General features: G+C 33.5%; 1 protein-coding gene across 1 annotated transcript; it reads left to right on the top strand.

Moving 5' to 3' along the window:
- The first annotated feature begins 4,448 nt into the window (after nt 1–4,448).
- LOC147394546 (uncharacterized) lies at nt 4,449–20,261 on the top strand. Its single transcript, XM_086454589.1, has 15 exons — nt 4,449–4,692; nt 4,807–4,901; nt 4,989–5,075; nt 5,232–5,400; nt 5,734–6,288; nt 6,693–6,835; nt 6,918–7,109; nt 7,196–7,286; nt 7,359–7,518; nt 13,524–13,634; nt 13,709–13,805; nt 15,029–15,917; nt 16,954–17,113; nt 19,215–19,677; nt 20,041–20,261. Exons 1-12 carry the CDS (start codon nt 4,537–4,539, stop codon nt 15,048–15,050), a joined length of 1,878 nt encoding a protein of 625 aa, XP_086310715.1. The 5' UTR covers nt 4,449–4,536; the 3' UTR covers nt 15,051–15,917; nt 16,954–17,113; nt 19,215–19,677; nt 20,041–20,261.
- Nucleotides 20,262–22,061: the final 1,800 nt, after the last annotated feature.

The raw sequence follows: 22,061 nt of genomic DNA, 5'->3' as shown, positions 1-22,061 counted from the left end.
AAATAGAATTTATTAATAGACTTATAAAAATAAAATTACCTCATAGATGGATTATTTTCTAGCTTTTAAACCATGAAAAATAATAAAAAAGTTAAACTAAGAATCATGAATTGCTTATAATTGAAATGAAATAAAGAACAACTATGCTATAGGATTTAAATGCTTTTTGTAGAGCTTATTATGGATTTATAGGGGGAGATTACCTCACACAGAGAGTTTACTCTCTTCCACCCAAGCCATTGAACAAAGGAAAATAAATGCGACATTAGTACAACTTGAAATTAACTAAAATACAAAGAAGGGGAGATGTATGAGGGGGAAATATGAAAAAAAAAAAAAACACTTCCCACATTGGTTCCCTTCTTTTCTTTCTTCTTTTTGGCTTTCTTGCTCAAAAAGACCTCTAGGTAGGATGGGATTTCACTTGGACATGGTTTTGGGATATTTGAGAGTTTAGAAAATTAAAATTGACAAAGTTTGTGATCTTGGAGCTTCTCCTTCATTTGCCTTTGGATAGAGGTCTTTAAAAATCCTTGGAGATAAATTTGTCAAAATTCTTAGAGTTCCCAATAAAATCTCAAAGAATAACATCAATAGCCCTTTATCAAGTTGTCTGTGATTATCTTTTGAACTCTTATGAGTTTTAACAATCATGATGATCAATGATAGGATTGTAAAAGACAACAAGGTTCTAGAAAATTCTATGGAAGGGCTAAAGTGTCTAAGACCCTTGACTTTGGGTCAAACTCTAGATAATTAGGTCAAGTGTCATATAATTAATGGATAAAATTTTGGATTTTTTGGTCAATTAACTTGATAAAATCTCTAACAACTTGAGGGTATGGAAGTCTTTGCACACATCTTCTAGAGAAATCTCTTAGTTGGACAAAATGGTCATGGCGGTCAAATTATAGAGAATGACATGAAAATTCTCTTAATTGAGGGCAAAGTTAATAGGCACAAAAGTAAATCACCTCTAACGAGTCTTAGCAAGATGAGGTTAGAAAGGTAATTCAACTCAGGTGGGGATCAATAAAGACTTGGAGTCAAGGTTGGATGAATAAGGAGATTACTAGAAAACCTTTGTGAGAAAAATTAGAAAAAGTGTTAGTGCATGGGTATTACGAGAAATAGCAAGGATCTTCTTGAGGAATAAGTTAATTAGAAAATGTTTAGAGGGTCATTTTCTTAAGCAAATCTTGTGCACACATGGGCTTGTACCTGTGCAACTAAATTGACTTTTGGTGGGCAAAGGTCAGAACAAAATTGCTTTGCATGTAAGTGGGTGAAAACTAGTGCAAAAATAACTTATAGGGTAACCAAACAAAGATAAGAACACAGAGTGACCTGCCTTTTAGGTAACCAATGGTCAGACAAGCCTATACTTGGTTGTTTGCCACTAAGGGGCAGGCAAAATTTTTTTATTATTAAGCTTTTATTGACTTGATTTTGGTTGATGTGGGCCCCACTTGATTGATGGAAATTCTCTTGATTGGTCTTTCACCATTGAATTCGATTGAGCTCTCGGGCTTGTTCGATCAAATTGTGGTATTTACACATGGATTATCGAAATCCTACAAGACAACCTTCTAGATTTTATTGGAACACTTAGAGTCAAAAAAATAAAAGACAAATTCAAAAGAAAATCTTTTTAACGCTTGATCCAAGGTGTTGAAAATGGACGAACACCAGACTACCAAATTTAAATTAAAATTCAAGTGTGAAGTTAGCTATTTTTTTTCTTCTACAAACCTGTGGCATCAGAACATGTATTTAGATGCCAGGAATTGGTGTCGTATAGACTTAATTTCATTATAAAAAAAATATTTTTCTTATTAAACAAACCTTAGAGTGAGATTCATATCATTGTAAATGATTAAATACTTATAATACTCTTGATTCTTTTAATCAATATATCCTCTATGTTATCATATAGAGTAAATATTGAGAGAGAGAGAGAGAGATGATATAACATGTATTGATTTAACGAATTGATGGTATTATAGGTATTTAATCATTTTCAATGATATAGGTCCCACTCCAAATTTTGTTGAGTAAACTTGATAAATTAAGTGTGTTCTTGAAATAAAAATGTAAGAGATAGGTCTGCTTGGACGCCAGGTGGCGAGAATGACAAACCCCCTTTAAAATTTATTTAGTTTTCATTATTTTTCTTTGTTGTATTTTGTATTTCCAACAAAACAAATATGGAAAGCATTACTAAAAAGGAAATTAATCAAACATTTACTCTTCTCTTGACTCTTGAAACTCAAACGGTTAATTCTAAAAAAGAGATGATATTATAGGCATTTAATCTTTTAAAATAAAATGAATTCCACCCAAGATTTGTTGGATAACAAACAATTGAACAAGAAAGATTCCTTTTGATAGAATTCCTAGAGGATTTGTAATAAAATGAACCAGGCTAACTTTACTAGCTTGGTAAGATTTCAAATCTTACTAAGTATCATCATTTGCCCCATATGAATTATTGAAATCCGATTATGACAACCGTCTAGATTTCATGGAAATGCTTAGACTAAAAATATGTTTAAAAAAAAAAATAATAATAATAATAAATTTTTTAGCTTGATCTAAGGTGTTGAAAAAATGGATAGCTACCAAATTTTCAAATTTAAAATTAAAAGAAATTCAATAGTAAAATTTGTTATTATTTTTTAATTTTTTTCCCAAGTTCTTAGAATTTTGTTCTTTACAATCCCGTGACATCAAATCATGTTTTTAGATGTCACATGGTGATGAGGTCACGAAACTTTCCTTACTAAGAAAAATATTTTCTCACTTAACAAATCTTAGAGTGAGACCCACATCATTATAAATACTTATAATACCCTTTTTTATTTTAATTAAATACCTATTATATCATCTCCATGTTATCAGTAGAATTGATGTTGAGATGATATAATATGTATTAATTTAAAGAATTGAGGGCATTAAAGGCAGGGTGGAGCCAGGATTTTTGGTCAGTAGGGGTTAAATCATCATTTGTTTAATCTTTTTTTTAAAGAGATTTACCAAGCAAATCTCATTGTTGCATTTTATTACAAAAACTCCTTTGGAGTTCCGACAACTCCAAGAGAACTTTACTTTATCAAGTTTGTTATCTAACAAACATTCGAGTGGGATCCATGTCATTTTAAAATATTAAATATATGTAATAACCTCATTTCATCAAATCAACACTTATTATACTCTCTCTCTCTCTCTCCTCTCAAAATCAATTTTATCCTAAAACTATGAATTCCTAAAAATGTTTTTTTTTTTTTTCAATTTGAGTTTTATCATGAAATCCATTTGGTTGTGGTGTTGGATTGCTAATATATCTATAAAAGCCCCAATAATGATTTTGGGAAAGGCAATTGATGTTGATAAAAGATAAGATATAATAGACATTTGATTTAAAGAATGAAGGCATTTATAAGTATATAGTCTTTAAAATAATGTGCACCCCACTCCAAAGTTTGTTGGATAACAAACTTGATAAAGTAAAGTTCCCTTGGAGTTGTCTTAACACTAAAGGTTTTATTTATTTATTTATAAAAATGCAAGAATTCATCCCAATCAAACTCTTTCTTGAAAAATACTTTCCCTACCAACTTATAAAGATTCTAACTCTTACTTGAAGTCCTTGAGCTCAAATGAGTTACTACATTCACAATCCAACACAGTGGCGCACTTGAGATTTCATGGAAAATCTAATAAAAAAAAAAATTTAAATTTTTTTTGAGACTTGATCCAAGTTTTGAAATGTACGACAATTACAAAACTTCCACAAAATTCTCAAATTTAAAATTAAAATTCAATGATAACTGACAAAAATAACAATTTTTCTTCTTTTGAGCTTGATCCAAGATTTTGAAAATTGACGGCTATCGAACTTCCACCTAACTCTCAGATTTCAAATTAAAAATTCAACATTGAAAATAACTTTTTTATGAAAAGTTTCATTTTCAAAGTTGATAGAATTTTTTTCCTCTACAACCTTGAAGCATCGGATCATGTTTTAGGATGCCACAAAGGTAAGCCCATGGACTCTTAGTAAGGGTGGAGTTCTTACTTAGTAAGGCTACCCAGACCTAAAGAAAAACATGGTGTTATCTGTACTAACGATCAAAGTGTAGGGGTTAATCTTAAAATAAAATAAAATGTGTGGTATCTCTAATAATGATCAAAGTATAAGGGGCTTATAATTTTTTTCCAAAAGTTCAGTGGGGCTGTAGCCCCCACGCGTCCCACTAGTAACAAACTTGACAAAGTAAGGGTGTTCTTGTAATAAAAATTACAACCCATAGATCTGCCTGGACGCCAGGTGGCGGGAATGACCAACCCTTTTAAAATTTATACCGTTTTTCATATTTCCCGCCAAACAAATATGGAAAAAAAAATGCTAAAAAGGAAATTAATCAAATATTAACTCCACTCTCGTTTCTCAAGACTCAGACAGCTAATTCTCCTGAAAATAAACGGAAAACCAGAGAAACAACAAAAGAATATATCTCTCAAACCCTCACTAAAATGGCGGTCTCCCAAAACCCTCCATCGAAACCCAACAACAACACCAACACCCAGAACGAAGAGCAAGAGATGGAGAACAACAAACCATATTCTTCTTCACCTTTGACGAACACCCAATCTTCAGGAGTTGAGATTCAAGGAAAATATTGTCACCAGGTTAATTCAATTATACCCTAAAAGAGCCAAATCTTGTTTCAGTAATCGATTTTGTTGATTGATTTTATTTTCACCTTTTTTTTGTGGTAATTTTTGTTGGGTTGTTTGTGACAGTGTCGTCAAAGAACAATGAAGTTCGAGACTTGCAAGAATCAGAGAAATAAGAAACCTTGCCCTATTAAATTCTGTAGAAAGTGTCTGTTCAATAGGTTTAGACCCTTATTTTATACAAATTTTTTATTATGGGTATTTTTTAATTCTCTTTAGTTTGATTTGGATGGGTTGATGTTGAACAGATATGGAGAGAAAACAGAAGAGGTTGCTCTGTTGGATGATTGGAAATGCCCCAAGTGTAGAGACATTTGTAATTGTAGTTGCTGCATGTAAGTGTTTGTTTTTGCCAATTTAAAGTTTTGGGTTTGATTTGGTTTGGTGATTTTCATGAAAAATAGTTTGTAAATTTTGATTATTTATTTATTTATTTTGATCAAATTGGGTAAAATTTATTGAGAATGTTAAAAAAAGTATCTGTTTTATAGGAAGAGAAAAGGGAGCCAACCTACTGGTCCTCTTGTTCATACTGCAAAGGCAACTGGGTTTTCTTCAGTTTCTGAAATGCTAATTGCGAAGGGACCTCAAGATTTGATCTCTTTGATGGCCGCAAATGATGTGAGTGCCTCACCAAAAAATCAGTCTGCTTCTAGCAAGGTTTGCTTGATTTCCCACTTTAAATTGGTTGGCTCTTGAAGTGTTTGATTGATGGGCTTGTTACATGGTTTTAAAATTCATTATGATTTCTTGTCCATGAACGAGACTGAGTTGTCTTGGACAAGTTTTCCAATATGTTTGAGTCGTCTCGTTCAACAATGAGAAAAATGAATTGTGGTTTTAAATCTTGTCCAGTATGGTTGACTTGTCTATCCGTCTTGTTCATGGATGATACTAAGACGTATTGGACAAGTCGTTTTGGTCTCGGACGAGATTTAAAACCATGGCTTGTTATATTCCACCTTTTTATAAATTCATACTTGCTTCTTACAGGAATTGATGGTAGTTTCGCCGAGAAAAGTTGGGAAGGAAAACTCTTTTAGGGGCAACTCAGAAGATGATGGGAAGAAAATTGGTGTAAGTAAGCGGAAAAATATAAGCCAGAATGGTAGTAATGTGGACAGAGCTCAATCCACAAAGACCTTTAAGAAATCTCGGAATTATGAGAAAAAAGAAGAGAAGATAGTTGGAAGCAATAACATTGGCATATTAGAGATTATGAACCCAAAGTCATCTCAAATTCCCAATGAAAGTGCACCAAATCTCATAAAGAAAGAATATACGATAGCTGATGGGAATGATGATGGTCTATTAGAGAAAACGGATCTACCAATGTGGGTTTCTGATAAAATCTATTCAAATTGCGTAGCGGAGCTTATGCCGAGTCCAGGATTTCACAAATTTGAGAAGAATGACAACACAAATACTGAAGTCCATATCCCATTGCCTCAATGCATCAAGCTAACAACTGTGGTTGGCATTGATTTACCTTGTGAAGATGTTGGGTATGCCTTGCAATTTCTCGAATTCTGCAAGGCTTTTGGAGAGGTAACTATAACTTTGGTTATTTAGCTTTGGGTTTGAAATTGAAAGGAAGGCTTGATGTTTCACTTGAACAACATTTATATATTTCCGGCTTTCTATAATTAAGTTGCTGGTTTTGGTTGTCATTGTGCTTGGTAGTTGTTTAAGAGAATTATTTTTTCGCTCTATGTTTTATCCTTAAATGGCAAGGGCCTTTGGCCTTTGCAATTTCAATGATTTCTATTAATGGTTACTAGCCAAAAGGTCTCAGAAATTGTTTAATTTGAAGTTCTGAGTTATTTTTCTTGGTTGGAAAGAAGCGAACATAGAAGGAACATGGTATTTTCTTGGTCTGAAAAAAACAAGAATTTTATTTTTACTGTTAAATGAGATGGGTTTCCCTTTTAAAATGTTTTGTTACTTTCTAGGTTTTTAATTTGAAGCAAGGCCTGCCCGAGTCTGTTCTCCGAGAATTAACACGTGGGCGCTTACGTTGTCGAGGACATAATTCTTCTATCGTGCAGTTTCATTTCCAATTGTTGTCTTTGATGCAAAAGGACTCTGGAGCAGAGTATATTTCTTTGCCCATATGATTTAAAGGGGATAAACAAATATTTATGAGCTGATTAGATGTACATTTTTCTTGCTTTTAGAAGCCTTTTAAGTCCAAGCAGTGAAAATTCATGGTTGCGAAGCCTTGGAAAATGCTTGTCTGAGTCCCCATGGGAATTGGAGGATTTTCCTTTGAAGGTTTTTGATCAGGGTGTTGATGGATATGACAAGCTAGACCTCTCAACAAAGCTGAAACTCTTGAATTTTCTATGTGATGAAGCTCTTAGCACCCCGTAAGTGATATAGGCTGTTGCATCATTTCTTTTCCCACTTATCCCTCTTTTTAGATAGTTTGCATAATCTTTCACCTACTTTTCAGAGAAATTCGGAGTTGGGTCGAGAAACAGAACTCAGACTATGTTGAACGAAAGAAGGCAGCAAAGGGAAAAGTAGTTGCTGCAAAAGACAAGGTAACAAATCTTGTATGCATAAAATTAATATTGATTTCTTAGTGTTTCTTCTCAAACTAGAATTTTGTACAGGAGAAATGCTTAAGGCAAAAGATAAAGGATGAGATGGAAAATGCTGTCCTTAAAAATGGTGCTCCACTTTCTATTTCTGAGCACGATAATCTTGTTTCGAAAATGAAAATTGAAGCCGCGGAAGCTCATGCTGAGATGCTAGAAGCAAAAAATATGGCAAGTAAGAATACGTTGCCGTTGGCTCTCTTCACCTAATTTGTTGACTTAACTGCATTTATATTCACATTTAATTTCAGTTTGATGCATGTACATAAGGAAGGTTAGGTTTTATTGTTTGTCTATAAAAGTGGCTGACATGGTAGTAACTGATTACCAAATGCATGCTTGCAACCATGCACTAATTTTATTTTATCAAGTGCAAAAGGCTAGATTAACTAGCAAATGAGGAAATTTCTCTCGATGATTTTAAGATCAAATTATGTTACATATGAAGAATCAGAAGCAATTTCTGTCTGTTCATTTATGATTTATGATGTTGGGCCACATTTTCTCTTTAGCTATTATGTTATTTGCATGCTCTCTTATTTCTTTTGCCTTCTTCATAATCATACCTAGTTCAGTTGGTAACAAGAAACTTGGCTATGGACAATAAGATTCGTTTAAATGACCTCAAATCCTTTGGATAATGCTTTGTTGTTTTTGTTGTTGTGTAACTAGTTCAGTCGGTATGTACACATACCCATGGGTGTTCTGCTTGGTATGTTGTATTCATTTAAATATTATCTCCATCTATTTCCCCTCTTTTCTGAATTGGATCAAGTCAAAAAGGGAGGGAAAGACTTTCATCTGCAACCTGCCAAGTATGGGACTGATCATTTCTGCTGGAAGAGAAGGCGATGTCTTCCCCTTATGGATGGTTATTTGGAAAGGGATTTATAGGTTTTTGTCGGATTTTGTTAAGAGGATTGTTTTTAGGATTGGATGTGGAATAGGGTTAGATTTTGGGACGATCATTGGTGTGGAATTATTTTCTCTTGTTATTCAAGTTCTCTTGGTGTTTTCCTCAATCCATTCTGACCTGTTTCAAAGTTGGCATCTTAAAGAAAGCTCTAACAAGAACAAATTCTTTGGTCTCTAACCCCTTTTGCCGTGTGTTAGGGAATTTGGTTGGAGCTAAATAGTAGAGTGTTCGAAGTGAAAGAGCACTCCTTTCATGTTGTGCTTGGGGATATTGTGGGGTTGATCTTTTATTGGTTTATAATCTCAGAAGAATTCAGAGGAACCTTCCTTGAAGGTTTTATGTTTAGATGGGATGAGCTAGTCAAATCTTGAGGAGTTGTTTTCTTGTTTTTTCTTTGTCTTCTTTGTTGTTGGCTGTTGTTAGGTGGCTGTCTTGGTCACCCTTTCTTTCTTTTTCACTTATTAATAATACTTTCTTTAACGATAAAAAAAGTTAATCAATTCCCCTAAAAAATTGCTTAAATTTCAGCCAAATATAAAGTGATCAAGACAAGTCATGTTTTTCTCTTTGGCTAAATAAAATATCCAACAAATTTACAATTTTGATCTTCAATACAATGGAACCCAGAGACCTAAAATAAAAATATCAATGAAAAAAACTTAAACATGCTAATCCTTCTCTTTCCAAATAATCCAACAATCTTTTTGGTAGATTTTTGAAATTTTTTATACAAGTAAAATATGGTATAATTGTTTCCCTTATATTTAATATCACATCTAGTCACTGTAGTTTAGGGAGAAAGGTGCATTTAAGGCACAAAGGCCTCTTGGTGCTTGAGGCGCAATGCGAGGAGCACACCTCAGTGAAGCAAGGCACAATAAAATTATAAAATTTAAAAAATTAAATAGTGAAAAATAGATTTTAGATATTTTCAATTACATGTATGAGTATGATTTATAAACAAGGTAAAGTATTCATTCCATACTTCAAAAAGAAGAAAAAGGTTTGGGAATAACAGAAAGAACAAGAAAAAGGAAAGAAGTATAAGTACACCAGCAACATATGTCGTTGGTGCTACAACACAACAACAATTAGGGCTGTTAATGTGAGGGTTCTATTCGTGATTGGTTGAACCCTAACCCAACACTAAAGAGACAGGTTGTATCTTAACCAACCCTATACCCCTAGTGGGCCTAAGTTGACTATGCTCTAACCCAACTCTAATGGGATTGGGCTGAATAAAAATGACAAAATTTTAAAAAGTAAAATATGTCTTTCGAAATGAATCTTTTTGTATATAAAGACTATACAAATAAAATACATTTATTTTGTTCAATTTTAAGTGAGGCATACACCTGGTTTACCTTGCATCTTGACTGAGGTGCAGTCAAGATGTATGGCTTTGTACGCTTAACTTGTACTGTGGCCACTTCACATTTATTGTGCCTTCGGTCTGCCCCTCCTTGAAGCGCACTAAGACGCTCAACTTGACTATACTATATCTAGTAGTGCTATTAATGTCTTTAACATAGGGTTTTGATTAGATTTTTCAAATGTTGTTGATATTTTAAATTCTACCATAAAACAAACTTAATGTCTATCCTTTTGTCCATTACTTCCAATATATAGCAACATTTTAAATTCCATGAAGGTGCAAATAAGAATGTGTCTGGAATAAGACATTTCAATGTTTGAATTATGTTAAATACTCCCGTGATGTGCAAACTTGCAAATGATGTTGGTTATGGAATAGAAATTGAATTAACCAATGTGACGGACAATAGTTGCCTTATCAAAATTGAGTCAATGTATTACACTTTTTATTTAGAAAAGATGAGAACAACATGAATAGGTTTTTCAGATAAAATATAAGATCTTGAATTGAAGATATAAGTATGCATTTGGACAAACATAGTGTCATCTTGGCACTTCCAATTTTCAATTTTTTTGTGGGGACATGCTACTTTATGGCATGGCATGACACTTCTATGCAGAATCACTTCCCTTATTTTTTTAAATGAGTTAACGTTACGAGTGTGTATCATGTACTTTAGTTACTTGAGTATTTATTTAACTCAATTTTCCTTCATGTCTTACTAAATACTAAATTACCACTTAGATATGTTGTACCATTAAGTCAACACTTGTGTGGTAATTGTTTGCAACACAATCATGGAACAAGTTGTAGATTCTTAATCATCATATGCATATAAAATAAATTTTTTTTTTTTTTTTGCATTAATAAAAAAGAAACCTTAAATTACTTTGTTTATTGACGTTTTCCGTTCACATGCATTTAGTTGGTATAATTTCATACCCATCAAAAAAATTAATGTAATTTCATATTAATATTTGAAAATTTCCTGTTTGCTTTATTAATGGGAGAAATCTCTTATATGCATGCATGCAAATTAAATAGAATGAAAGAAAATTATTTAAACCAATTTAGTTCACAAGGGATAATATTTTCTTTTCATGTATGTACACAGAATAGAGCAAAAATGATTTAAAAAAAGACTGAGTAATTATTTTTCGTTAATGAAGAAATCTCTTACATAAATGTATATGTTTCTTGTTATTACATATACACTAAAATTTTCTCATGCCTACAACATGGTTGTCCTTTTTGGGGTTAAGGGGGCAAAAGAGGAAAAACAATCAAGTTGTAGAGGTATTATTGAACAAGGGGTAGAAGGGTTAAGGCAATAAAGTTATCAAGGTATTATTGGAAAGAGGGTAGAAGAGAAAAGATAATAAAGTTGAAGGGTATTCTTGAAAAGGTGATATTCCTCGAAATGCATGTGAGATTGAATCTAAACCGCTTTTTATGAGTAAAGATTGGGGGAAGAGACTGTTGTGTTTTATTATATTAGAGGATGACCGTGAGTTTGCCCATGCCTACGACGCTGTCATCCTCTTCGGGGTTAAGGGGGTAAAAAAGGAAAGACAATAAAGTTGTAGGGGTATTATTGTAAAGGAGTTAGATGTGTAGGCACGGTCATCCCCTTTGGGGTTAAGGGGTAAAAAAAGGAAAGAAAATAAAGTTATAGGGGTATTATTGGAAAAGGGGTTAGAAGGATAAATGCAATAAAGTTGGAGGGTATTATAAGTAGGGGAGTAGAGGAAAGAGAATAAAGTTGGAGGAGTATATTGGAAAGGGGTAGAAAAGTGAAGGCAATAAGGTTGAGGGGTATGCTTGAAAAGAGAGGAGAGAGAAGGGAATAAACTTACAATTGTTTCTTGAGACTTGTGGGGGGATAAATCTCAACCCCTACTTATGTGGGGATAAAAATTTGGATGAGAACCGTTGTGTGTTCACACACACACTCTTGAGTTTGTCAGTGCCTACAACACATATATCCTCTTTGTGGTTAAAGAGGGTGCAATAGGAAAGAAAATAAATTTAGACGGGTGTCATTAGAAAAAAGGGGGAAGAAGAGAAAAGTCAATAAAGTTGGAAGGGTATTATTTGAAAAGGAAAGAAGATGAAAGCCAATATATAAAATTGAAGGGGTATTCTTGGAAAGGTAGTTAGAAGAGGAAAAGCAATAAAGTTGGTGGTATTCTTGGGAAGGGGGGCAATAAAGTTGAAGTTGTCCTTGTGATACATTTTTTATGGGGGATAAAGATTGAGACGAGAGGGGGGGGGGCACTGTCTTATATAATGTATATATTTATACATTATATAAGTATATTTAACTTTTAATTTATTTCAAGGAAATCCCTCATATTAACATGAAAAAAGTATCTTTATTGGAAAAACAAAAATGTGAATGTGGTTTCTTAAAATATCGAGGTCATAATATTTATATTAAAAAATAGTTCAATATTGGATTTGCTATTTGGGAAATCTCTCATGTATTAATTAGTATAGGCTCTGGGTGGAATTTACATGGATTGAGGTTGTATGCTTCTACCCAATGCTAGAACACACGTACCATTGCACCATCTTAACCATTTGATCCATAATGCATGACACAAAAAATATAAATATGTGTATAATATTTAAAAGCTATTTGAGCAAATAATCATTCGACCAAAAACTTGTTGGCAACATTTTATATATTCGTCCAAGTATTCAAATGGTTCGAGATGTGGAAATACATGGAGATGGCCATCCATAGGAATCCCATATTGACATCACCACGATATTCTCATGACCTCAACTCGATTCCCAAAATGCCTAATATATCCGTCAATTAAATTCTCAAGCTTTTGATGAATCAAAGAGTCATAATTAAAACTCATACAACCCCATTTGATTCTTAGGGCAAAACTACATATTAATGATCATGTACTTAGTGGGAGAAAATTGGAAGTTTTTTTTTTTTTTGGCATGATTCTCCAATATATGCCTACCTATTTTTACATGCATACTGATGGGGCAAACCTGCCCTCAATGAAAAAAACTTGAATCTATAAAAAGATCATTGAGCATGTGAGGGATATGAAAAATGAGTTGTCCCCAAGTTCATTTCCTGTATCCCTGGTCAAAATTTGAAGTTTACATGGACTTGATGTATTTGGGTTTCTTGCATGGACCTACCATGACCAAGTCACGACAATGCTGCCCCTGGATGAAAAACACCCATATCTCATGAATACCACAAGTGATCAAGTTACCTACAATGTTGCCTCAGGATGAAGAACACCCATATCTCATGAAGGCCACTAGTTATTCATAATACAAAATGATTGCATGTATCATAATTTTTTTTTATTGTAAGTTTTGAGTTGCATCATGAACAGGCTGTCAAGCCATACGTAATTCATGGATAAAAAAAATTGTCCCAAAATAATGACTGACTTATATGTGCACAATAATACTAACAAGGTTGCAATACTGAAATTTCTGAAGTTGGTTGTGCTAGACACCTTGACACTGATCACTCATGCCACATGTCAACATAACACTAGGAAAAGGTATCCTTCTTTGAGCTGGTAAATAATTTCAAGGTTCGTTTCAACCGAAAAAGCTTAGCATTGATCAATTTGAGATTACAGATGAATAAGGCATGCTAATCTAACTATCTTATCTGCTCCCTTGATGGGAATTTCTGAAGCCAGTGCACGTTTCTATGCTTAACAAATCCCATTTGTCGAAAGAAAAAGAACTTCAGATGCTCTTTTTTCCAAAGTGTTTCCATGATGACTTTGTCTCAATTGTTTTTAATTTTGTATATTTATGGGCTACATAAATAGAAAACATATGTTTTCTTTGAATTAGCAATTAAATTAACATTTCTTTGTGATCACTTCCATAGATAAAGTGAGATCAGATGCTGTTAGAACAGAGTCCATTCTTTTGGATGGAAATGGCCATGCATTTTGGAGATTGGAAGGTTATTCTGGTGAACCACATATATTGCTTCAAGGTGTGTCTTAACTGCATTATCTTTATGTTTGAATGAGCTATGCAATTTCACATTCAATCATTTTTTCCACACAGATATAGGAAGCTGGGACTCTGTTACTCCTCAGGACAAGTGGTTTACCTATGGTTCTGAACAGTACAAAGCAGTTGAGGATTATATTTCTTGTAAAAGGTGAGTATTATTCTTGTTCAAGCCTAACATATGGTTCATCAGTGCAATATTTATTTTTGACAGTTCCAGTCTTATTTTTATTTGCACTATTGTTGGTTCTATAGCTTAATGACAGGAGAATTAGTTAAATCTTAATATCAGTCTATAAAGTATATCATTTATAGTTTAGTCATGGTTCTAATGTCATGTGGTTCCTACGAAGTGCCAACTTAGCTAAGTTGGGAAGACGTGTGGAGTGTTTTTCCCATGTCCTAGGTTTCAAACGTTCTCTAACCCAACTTCTATTGCTAACCACCAACATTTTACCTATCAAAAAATAAATAAAAATGAAGATGATTTTCAAGAGTTGTAATGGTTGCTTCGTAAGTGTGAAAATGGGAGATTTGAAGTTGTGATACCCTGCTCTGTTTATTTGTTTTGTAGAATCAAATGTAATATATCTTTTATGATATAAAATGGATTAAGTGATGTAGGAAACACCCCATTTGACCAAACACTTGTAATCTATATACCTAATTGCTAATTCTAAGCCATTGAAATCACCAAAATTTATTTATCTACCAACAGAAATTTAAATTCAAATTCAAATTTTCTTTTTTGAGTGTAAGTATTTTTCATAGTTTTCTGATTCCAAGCATAATATAGAGTATTATATAACTTCTATAACCTTTTTCCCTAATCTCGACTCACCACCATTCTCATTAGATGACATCGGAATGCTTTGGGAAAGATAAAATTAGAAACAAATGCATTTGGGAAAATGTAAGAGTAGCTCCAATAAGTGATATACTAAGAAAATTAGCTGGGATGGTTTTGGGATGTTCAATGTAGGTTTGATTATATCTCCAATTGGAAAAAATATTCAAATTTGACCAACCAAAAAGAGTTAAAGAAAGACTGAAAAGAACATGGATGGAGATAGTGAAAGTAGATATGAACTCACTGACAATAACAGATAACATTGATTTGGACAGTGGAATGGAGGAATAATATTCATTTAGCTGACCCTAAATCTTACAAATAAGTCTTTGTTTTTGAAATTGGCTAGGAGGCTTCACTAGAGAACATTTTGAAATTGTTGTAGTTGATGTCTGTTTCTTTGTTCTCATACTTAGGCTGTCAAAAGAGAATATATTTTGATGATCAGATCTTATGTTAGACTCATCTATTGTTAATTTAAAATTCACAAACTAACACCATTTTCTCTTTATTTACTTGTCCAGGAACAAGAAGGCAAGGAAATGATCATGGCTGCTGCTGTTGTTGTATTTATGATGTAACTGCTTTTAAATCTATAAAAATAGGCCTCTTTTTTCATGATGGGCTCGAAGATCTTATCAGATACATCAATAAAATGTTTAGCAAATTTTATGGGATTTTTAAAATTCTTCAGTATAAATTCAAAATTTTGAATTTCAAATGCCTCCAATGTCATATGTTATACATGTGATTTTGGTGTATCTAATCAGATATGTTGTTACATTTGGTCCAAAGTTTTTTGGGCGGGGTTTAGCTTGCTTTCTATCAAAGGCACTTTTAGTAGTGAAAAACATGCTTGGCTTGCAAAGAGGATCAGAAGTTGAAGTTTTCTTAGATTGGCTTTTGGCTTCTTGCTTTTGTGGGAAATTGGTTGTGTTGGAATTTACATAATTTTGGGATGAATGTCTTTGTTTTAAGTTGATTCTGAAAAGACTCCAACAAGAACACCATTCTCTGTTAATAGAGATTATGAAACTGAACAATTATATGCAGTTAAGAATAAAGGATGCTGAGAATGGTCCAGAGAATTCTCAAGGACTAGAGCCATATGACGAAGTCTCTGATATTTATTTAGTGTAAGATTTTCTACTATTCTATATGTCCCTGATGTTTATTTTGGCACGTATTTGTTTCTTCACACATGTTTGTTGCTTAATGATTAATGGTTGATATTTTCTTGGGTTCCGATATCTACTGGCATCTATAAACATCGCTGTGTTTCTATTTTAGATAGAAAGTCCAGTTAGGAACTCTAACATAGAGCTCTTGACACTTCCTTCACTGTATGGAGCAAAGATATATCAATTGATTCTGTCTGGAGAGTGGTGGAGGCTAGTGACACCAATATTTCAGGTACATGATTGAAGATTGGTTCGTGTTTCTGTTTTTAATACTGTTTTTCCATATTTATCTCATTTTAACTAACATAGCTACCAGACTTACTAGAAATTGAATCCATATCTAGTTCTTTTGGTATTATGCTACACCTGAAGTGGTCAGATAAGTGTCCAAAAATTGATAAATAAATGAGGGTTCTGATCCATTTCTCATTTGGAACCAAGTGGCTAGGACTGTTGTAGTTATATGGTGAGTTAAAAACAATTCATTGGCTTTCAGGAGAAATCAAATTAAAAAATTAAGTGAAGAATAAAGTGGGGTACTTAGAAGGCATATATTGAAAGAATGGAAAGCTATTTTTATTTAATAAATGAAATAAGTTAGAACCCCTACTTGGATAGAAGGGTGGTTTGAGAATACTTTTACCAAGTTAGATTAAGACTTTTGTTATAGTTAACGACCTTATTTTCCCTAGAATCGAGGCTGAAATTTGTTTTGTTCAAACGTTAGCACCTCTATCATCCAATAAGGCATTTTATTAATTAGAAGAAACCTGAGATTTTGATTCAACTAATTTCTGTCTCAATGCTCTTACACTTAACTAAGAGATTGGGAAAAGGTTTCTACTCTTCAGATGCTACTCCTATTCACTTAGGTGATAAACTAAGGGAAAGTCAATTGATATGGCTTGATAATGAGCGACGAGGACTGGTAACAGACCCAGTTTGAAAGAAAGTGCACCTTCAAGGTTCTAAAAGAGTTAAAGAAAGACCAAAAATGATTTGGATTGAGGTAGTGAGAGAGGACATGAACACACTTGAATTAACATAAGACATGGATTTTGACTAAATTGAATGAACAGGATTCATTGAGCTGACCCCAAATTTTTGTGATAATACTTAGTTGATGATGGTGATGATGATATAATGCCATTTTCCCTCTCATGTGTTCTTTTGTCTTTCAAGTCCAGACTCAAAAAGTATTATTTTTTCAATTTGAAACCGATATTCTATTGTAGATTGCGTTTTCTCTGAAAAGTTTGTCTCTGCAGCATTCTGGAATTCTTCACGTTGCCCTTGGTTGTTGGGTGCTTCTTATCTGCCTTGAAACTGATGTTCATGTACATTTTTCTTGATATGTATACTTGGAGGAATTTCTGGAAACTTGACGAGCATTTTTCACACACAACAGAGTCAACTGTTGGTTGGACGGTGAGCAGTACTTGATAAAGATTTTTATAAATTGCAAACATTGTTGCATATACTATCAATGTTCGATTATTTGAATTTTTTTTTTTTTTTTGACTAGTCTTCCTAGATGTAACTGAGTTTCATTGCATTGAAGAAAGTTTTGTTAACTATTTATCTTGCTCGTTGTTGAGATTGAAATTAGATTCATATGAGTTTCATGTTCGCACATGCAGAATGCTTTGATATTTTAAATCGAATATTCATAATATGATCTAAATTCTTTGTTTTGAGGCAAGTTTGATTACACAGGTATGGTATTGTAAACTTTATCTCCCAAGTTCTTCGTTCTTATTTTTCTACCTATGAATTGACCAAATCTTGTGGGGGCCATATATTTAAAAAAAAAAGGTAAATTCTGAGCTTACAAATCAATGTAAGCATATGATTTTCTTGGACTCTGAAAAGTAGTATGTGCTGATTTTTATCGCTTGGTTGGCTGAAAAAACAAGAATTTAGTACAATCTCTTCATTTGCAGTGTCCATCGCCCCCTATACGAAACCCATAGCTGGCTCAACTTCTAAATCAATCTTCCTCAACAAAGCAACAGAGGGATTGGAGGTCTTCAGTGTAAATACAAGTTGTGACAAAATGTCTTATCGTTCAAACTATCTGTCTCATATCCTTCCTTCAAGCCTATTGGCCTATGCACCATTTGTTCCCACTCTTTGGTATGTGAACATACCCTCATACTTTGCAGTATTAGGCCCATCAAAAACCTGATGGAATATGAATAAGCTCTCTTGGTGAAGCTTCTTGTCAAATCCAACGCCCAATATGTTAAGTTGCTTATCTTCCTTGCCTTCGTCAAAGCATTAGAATATTGTTGCAACTTTCTGATTTTTTTTTTTCAAATATCAAATTGATACAATGTGTGATACATGTTCCTCTCCAACTTCCTTGATCATTGCATCAAGAAGCATAAACATCAAATTATGATGCTTGATTTCCGCCGATGCACAACAGATCTTAGATGAAATTGTGCCTTTTTGGATTATTAACAAAAAAAATCATCCATGAATGACTTCCAACAATTAGATGTAATGGTGAACTTTGTCTTAATAGCCTTTACTTCCTGTTTTAATATTCAAGTACTTTCAATGTCCAAGCACACTTGATTGCTATTCTCTTTCACATTATGAGTGTGTGGAAATGTTCGTTAAGCATTCCTTGTAATGCCTCATATACCTCATAATCGACAACAAGAAACCAGACCATAGGTTCCACCTCCTCACCATGATCACCACCACTAGAGTCTCCCATATCAGGTGTGGAATCTACATCTTCTAATCATCATTGTCATCAAAGCCTTACCCCAAAGATTTGGAGTTAGCTAAATGAAACTTGTCCCCTTCATTCCACCCTGTCGAGAACTATGTATTTTATTATTGAACCTACATGTTTTAACAGGACACCATGGTAAAACCCAGAACTAGCCTTGTGATAAAAAATTTCTTGTCCTCAATGTTTTATCTTTTGTCCCTTTATAAAGTAATGTTTTATATCTTTCCTAACATCATTGGGTACCCTAGGAATTGAAGAAACATTGTTTTGTTTAGGGGTTACCCTTCAAACCTCCTTCAATAGTCCCACTTTGAAAACTACATTGGATATAAATGAATGGCTTCACAAATCCTATATTCGTTCCTTCACTCTCAATTACGTACTTCTATTTTCTCACCCCCCCTAGTTGTTTTCCAATTCATCTCACCATCTTCTAACTAGTACCAAAGGAAATAACATGAACAAAGCAACAAAAAGAAAAGAAAAAGAAAAAGAAAAAGAACAATATAAGATTTGCATGTTTTTAAACAGAAGGGAGAAAATCATATTCACAATTAATTACCTCAAAAAAAAAAAAAAAAAAAAAAAAATGATATGAACTTACATTTGCAATATTTTGCAAGATGGGAAAACCATGGCTTTAATTGATAAGACTTGTATTTTCTCTCAAATAAAAGGACAATGGAGCTTGATGATTAGCACTCCCACGGTACTTTACATAATGACAGGCCTCTTTTTTTCACTCATTTTTTAGTTTAACGTAGCTTCTTGCATGCTCAGGGTCCTGCCTTGGCCATAATACGAGCGTGGCTCATTTACCAACTCCAGAGCAGAAAAGGTAATTGCAAATAATATCTCAGAAAGTATGTTTCAGAAGGCAGTAATCTCCACTGCTCTAAGCTTTGTAATAAGCAATTTTGGGCCAATTGACGATTGGTAAGTCTCAATTCAAAATGCTTCTCACTTAGTCGTGCTTTGAATTTTTTTATTTTTATTTTTTTGTCAAACTTTTTCTTTAAAAGACCAATTTGTTAATGCTAAAGACATTGTCCCTGAAACTCGACATCCTAGTTGCTTGCAGGACACATATGGGCGCAGCTTGTGCAGGAATTGCTTATTGTTTTCTCACGTGCCCGACACTACAATCAGATAATTCATCCCAAAACACTAGTCAGGAAGATGTAATCACGTTCGTTAGAGTTCATCAGCATGATCATTGAAACCATGTCCTGCAAAATTAGAGGTAGGCTGAAAGTATAATGTTTTTTCACTAAATTAAATCCAAAATCATGCCTTCTGTTAGTGCAAGTGTTCTCACATCCCAACTATTACTTATTACACCCCAATTAAAATAAAAAAGAGTAATTCAATGGTTGGAAATGAGTAAAAGTTGGATTACTAATGGAACTCTATCTCTATTTGTTAATCAAATAATAACTTGAACCAAACTTTTGTAATGTTTGATAAGTGTTTTAATCTTTAATTTGGGTGTGATAAATAATTTAAGAAATTGTGGTGTTATACATAAAAGATAGGGTGTATATTTAAACTTCTGAATATATAAATTTTTTTTAAAATTTAAAATCATGTTTATTTGTTTTTCCAGAAACAACTGCGCCTAGCTTCCAAAATGACTCAACAAATGTCCAAGTTGATTTGATAAATCAACCCTTTTTGATCGAGTTTATATGCCATGCCACCTCACGAGTAGATTAGTCTTGGCCAAGTTTTCTTGGTGCATATGATACTAAAAAATTATTACTGTATTTTTTTTCCCCTTTTTTATTTATTTATTCACCATTAGATAGATCTTGAAATACTATTATCCTGGTGAAACAGACATTTGATCAAACCCTTATCTTAAAAAGATCATAAAGTTTATCTAAGTATCTGTTTTGTTGAATTAATGTGCATCTTAGGTGTTTCATGAAGATCTATGCAATGAGAAACTTGAATCTCTTCACTTGTGAAATGTGAACTCACTGCCGATTAGACCTTTTGGAATATCTTAAATTTATATATTATCTTAGGGAAATGGACATTCAGATCAAACATTACATCTAATTATTCAAATTTATTAATATGTAGTTATTCGTTGGTCATTTGCCATTATAAATCGTCAGAATTGATTGAAAAGTTACAACTAAAACATCAAAATTATAATTGTCGCTCTTAATTCCAGGAAAAAATATATATTAGTTGATAAATTTGGGGGTTCAATTTAAAACTAATTGACAATGAGTGGAGAGGCCCAACAGCTTATAAGGAGAGAGATAAGGCAATTTGTCTGTCTGATGTGGGATTAAACTCAACATGTCCTCGCACGTGCAGGCAGGACTAGGGCAAAGCACATGGAGAGGCCCAACAACTTATAAGGAAAGACAAGGAAATGTGTGTCCCACAGCTCATATCTCCATGTGCTTTGGCTTAATCCGGCCCACACGTGAGGGGTGAGTTAGAGTTTAGTCCCACATCGAACACACATTTCCTAGTCTCTCTCCTTATAAGTTCTTGGACCTCTCTACTCATAGTCAATTGGTTTTGAGTTGGACTTCCAAATTATCACTGACCACTAAAAGTTCAAATAATGAGAATGGGCATCTGATAACTTTAAGGTAATTGGGCATTGAGGAAGATTTTACTAATTGCATCATCAAATTACCACCTAAAAGTTAGGAGGTGTTTAGAGAAAAGTCTACCAATAAGATGGGTTAGACTTGACTTAAAAATGAAGGATTTGGATCCTTGCAGTAAATCTTGTTGGCGTGAGTCTAGCAATTAACTAGTTATGGAAATCTTAGATTTAGGAATCCCTTCACTCAAGGGTCAAACATGATTGTAGCCGTAAATATTGTATATGATAAGAATAGCTTCCAAAAATATTTTCTTATATCTCTATATATTGTACTCTGTTTTATGGAATAAATATAATAGAAAGAATTTACGTTTTGACATGGTATCAGAGTATGATTTTGGGTTCCTTATTTTTTGATCAAGTTGGGGTCAAGATTTTGCTTAGCCTCCATGGCTGATTCCACCGAAACCATCCTCGATAATCTGACATCAAAAATGACAGAGATCTTGACAAGGGTATAGACCTCTCCCTTCCCAATCACTGATTCCCCGATGGTTCCAATCAACATCAAGTTGGATGGTTCCAACTATGGATTATGATCCTAGGTGGTTGAGATGTACATCTCCGGAAAAGACAAACTGGGATACATCAATGGAGACTACCCACAACCACTAGAAATCGACCCATCCTTTTGTAAGTGGTGCACTGAGAATGCCATGGTGAAAGGCTGGTTGATCAACTCCATAGACCATTCCTTGGTCGTGAACATTATTTGCTACCCAACGGTTAAGGCCTCGTTTGATTCAGCTACTTGAATCTACTATCAGCTTCTGCAGTCAGAATCTGTTATCAGAATCTACTGTCAGAAGTTAAAACATTGAAAAGCTTGTTTGATAGAGCTTTGTAAAAGTGCTGTGTTGACCAAAATCTGGTAATTATTGTTTGATACAGCTTCTAGAATCTGTTGTATTAGGGTAAAATGACCAAAATACCTTTAAGCTTGATAGAATATTCAAAATGCAGAAAAAATTATTAGAATACCCCTATAAATA

Source organism: Akebia trifoliata, chromosome 9 (genome assembly GCF_017979445.1).
Source record: "Akebia trifoliata isolate Shusen 1 chromosome 9, ASM1797944v1, whole genome shotgun sequence".
NCBI lineage: Eukaryota > Viridiplantae > Streptophyta > Magnoliopsida > Ranunculales > Lardizabalaceae > Akebia > Akebia trifoliata.
Note: the sequence above shows the minus strand (reverse complement) of the source record. Positions and strands in the feature narration are given on the sequence as shown.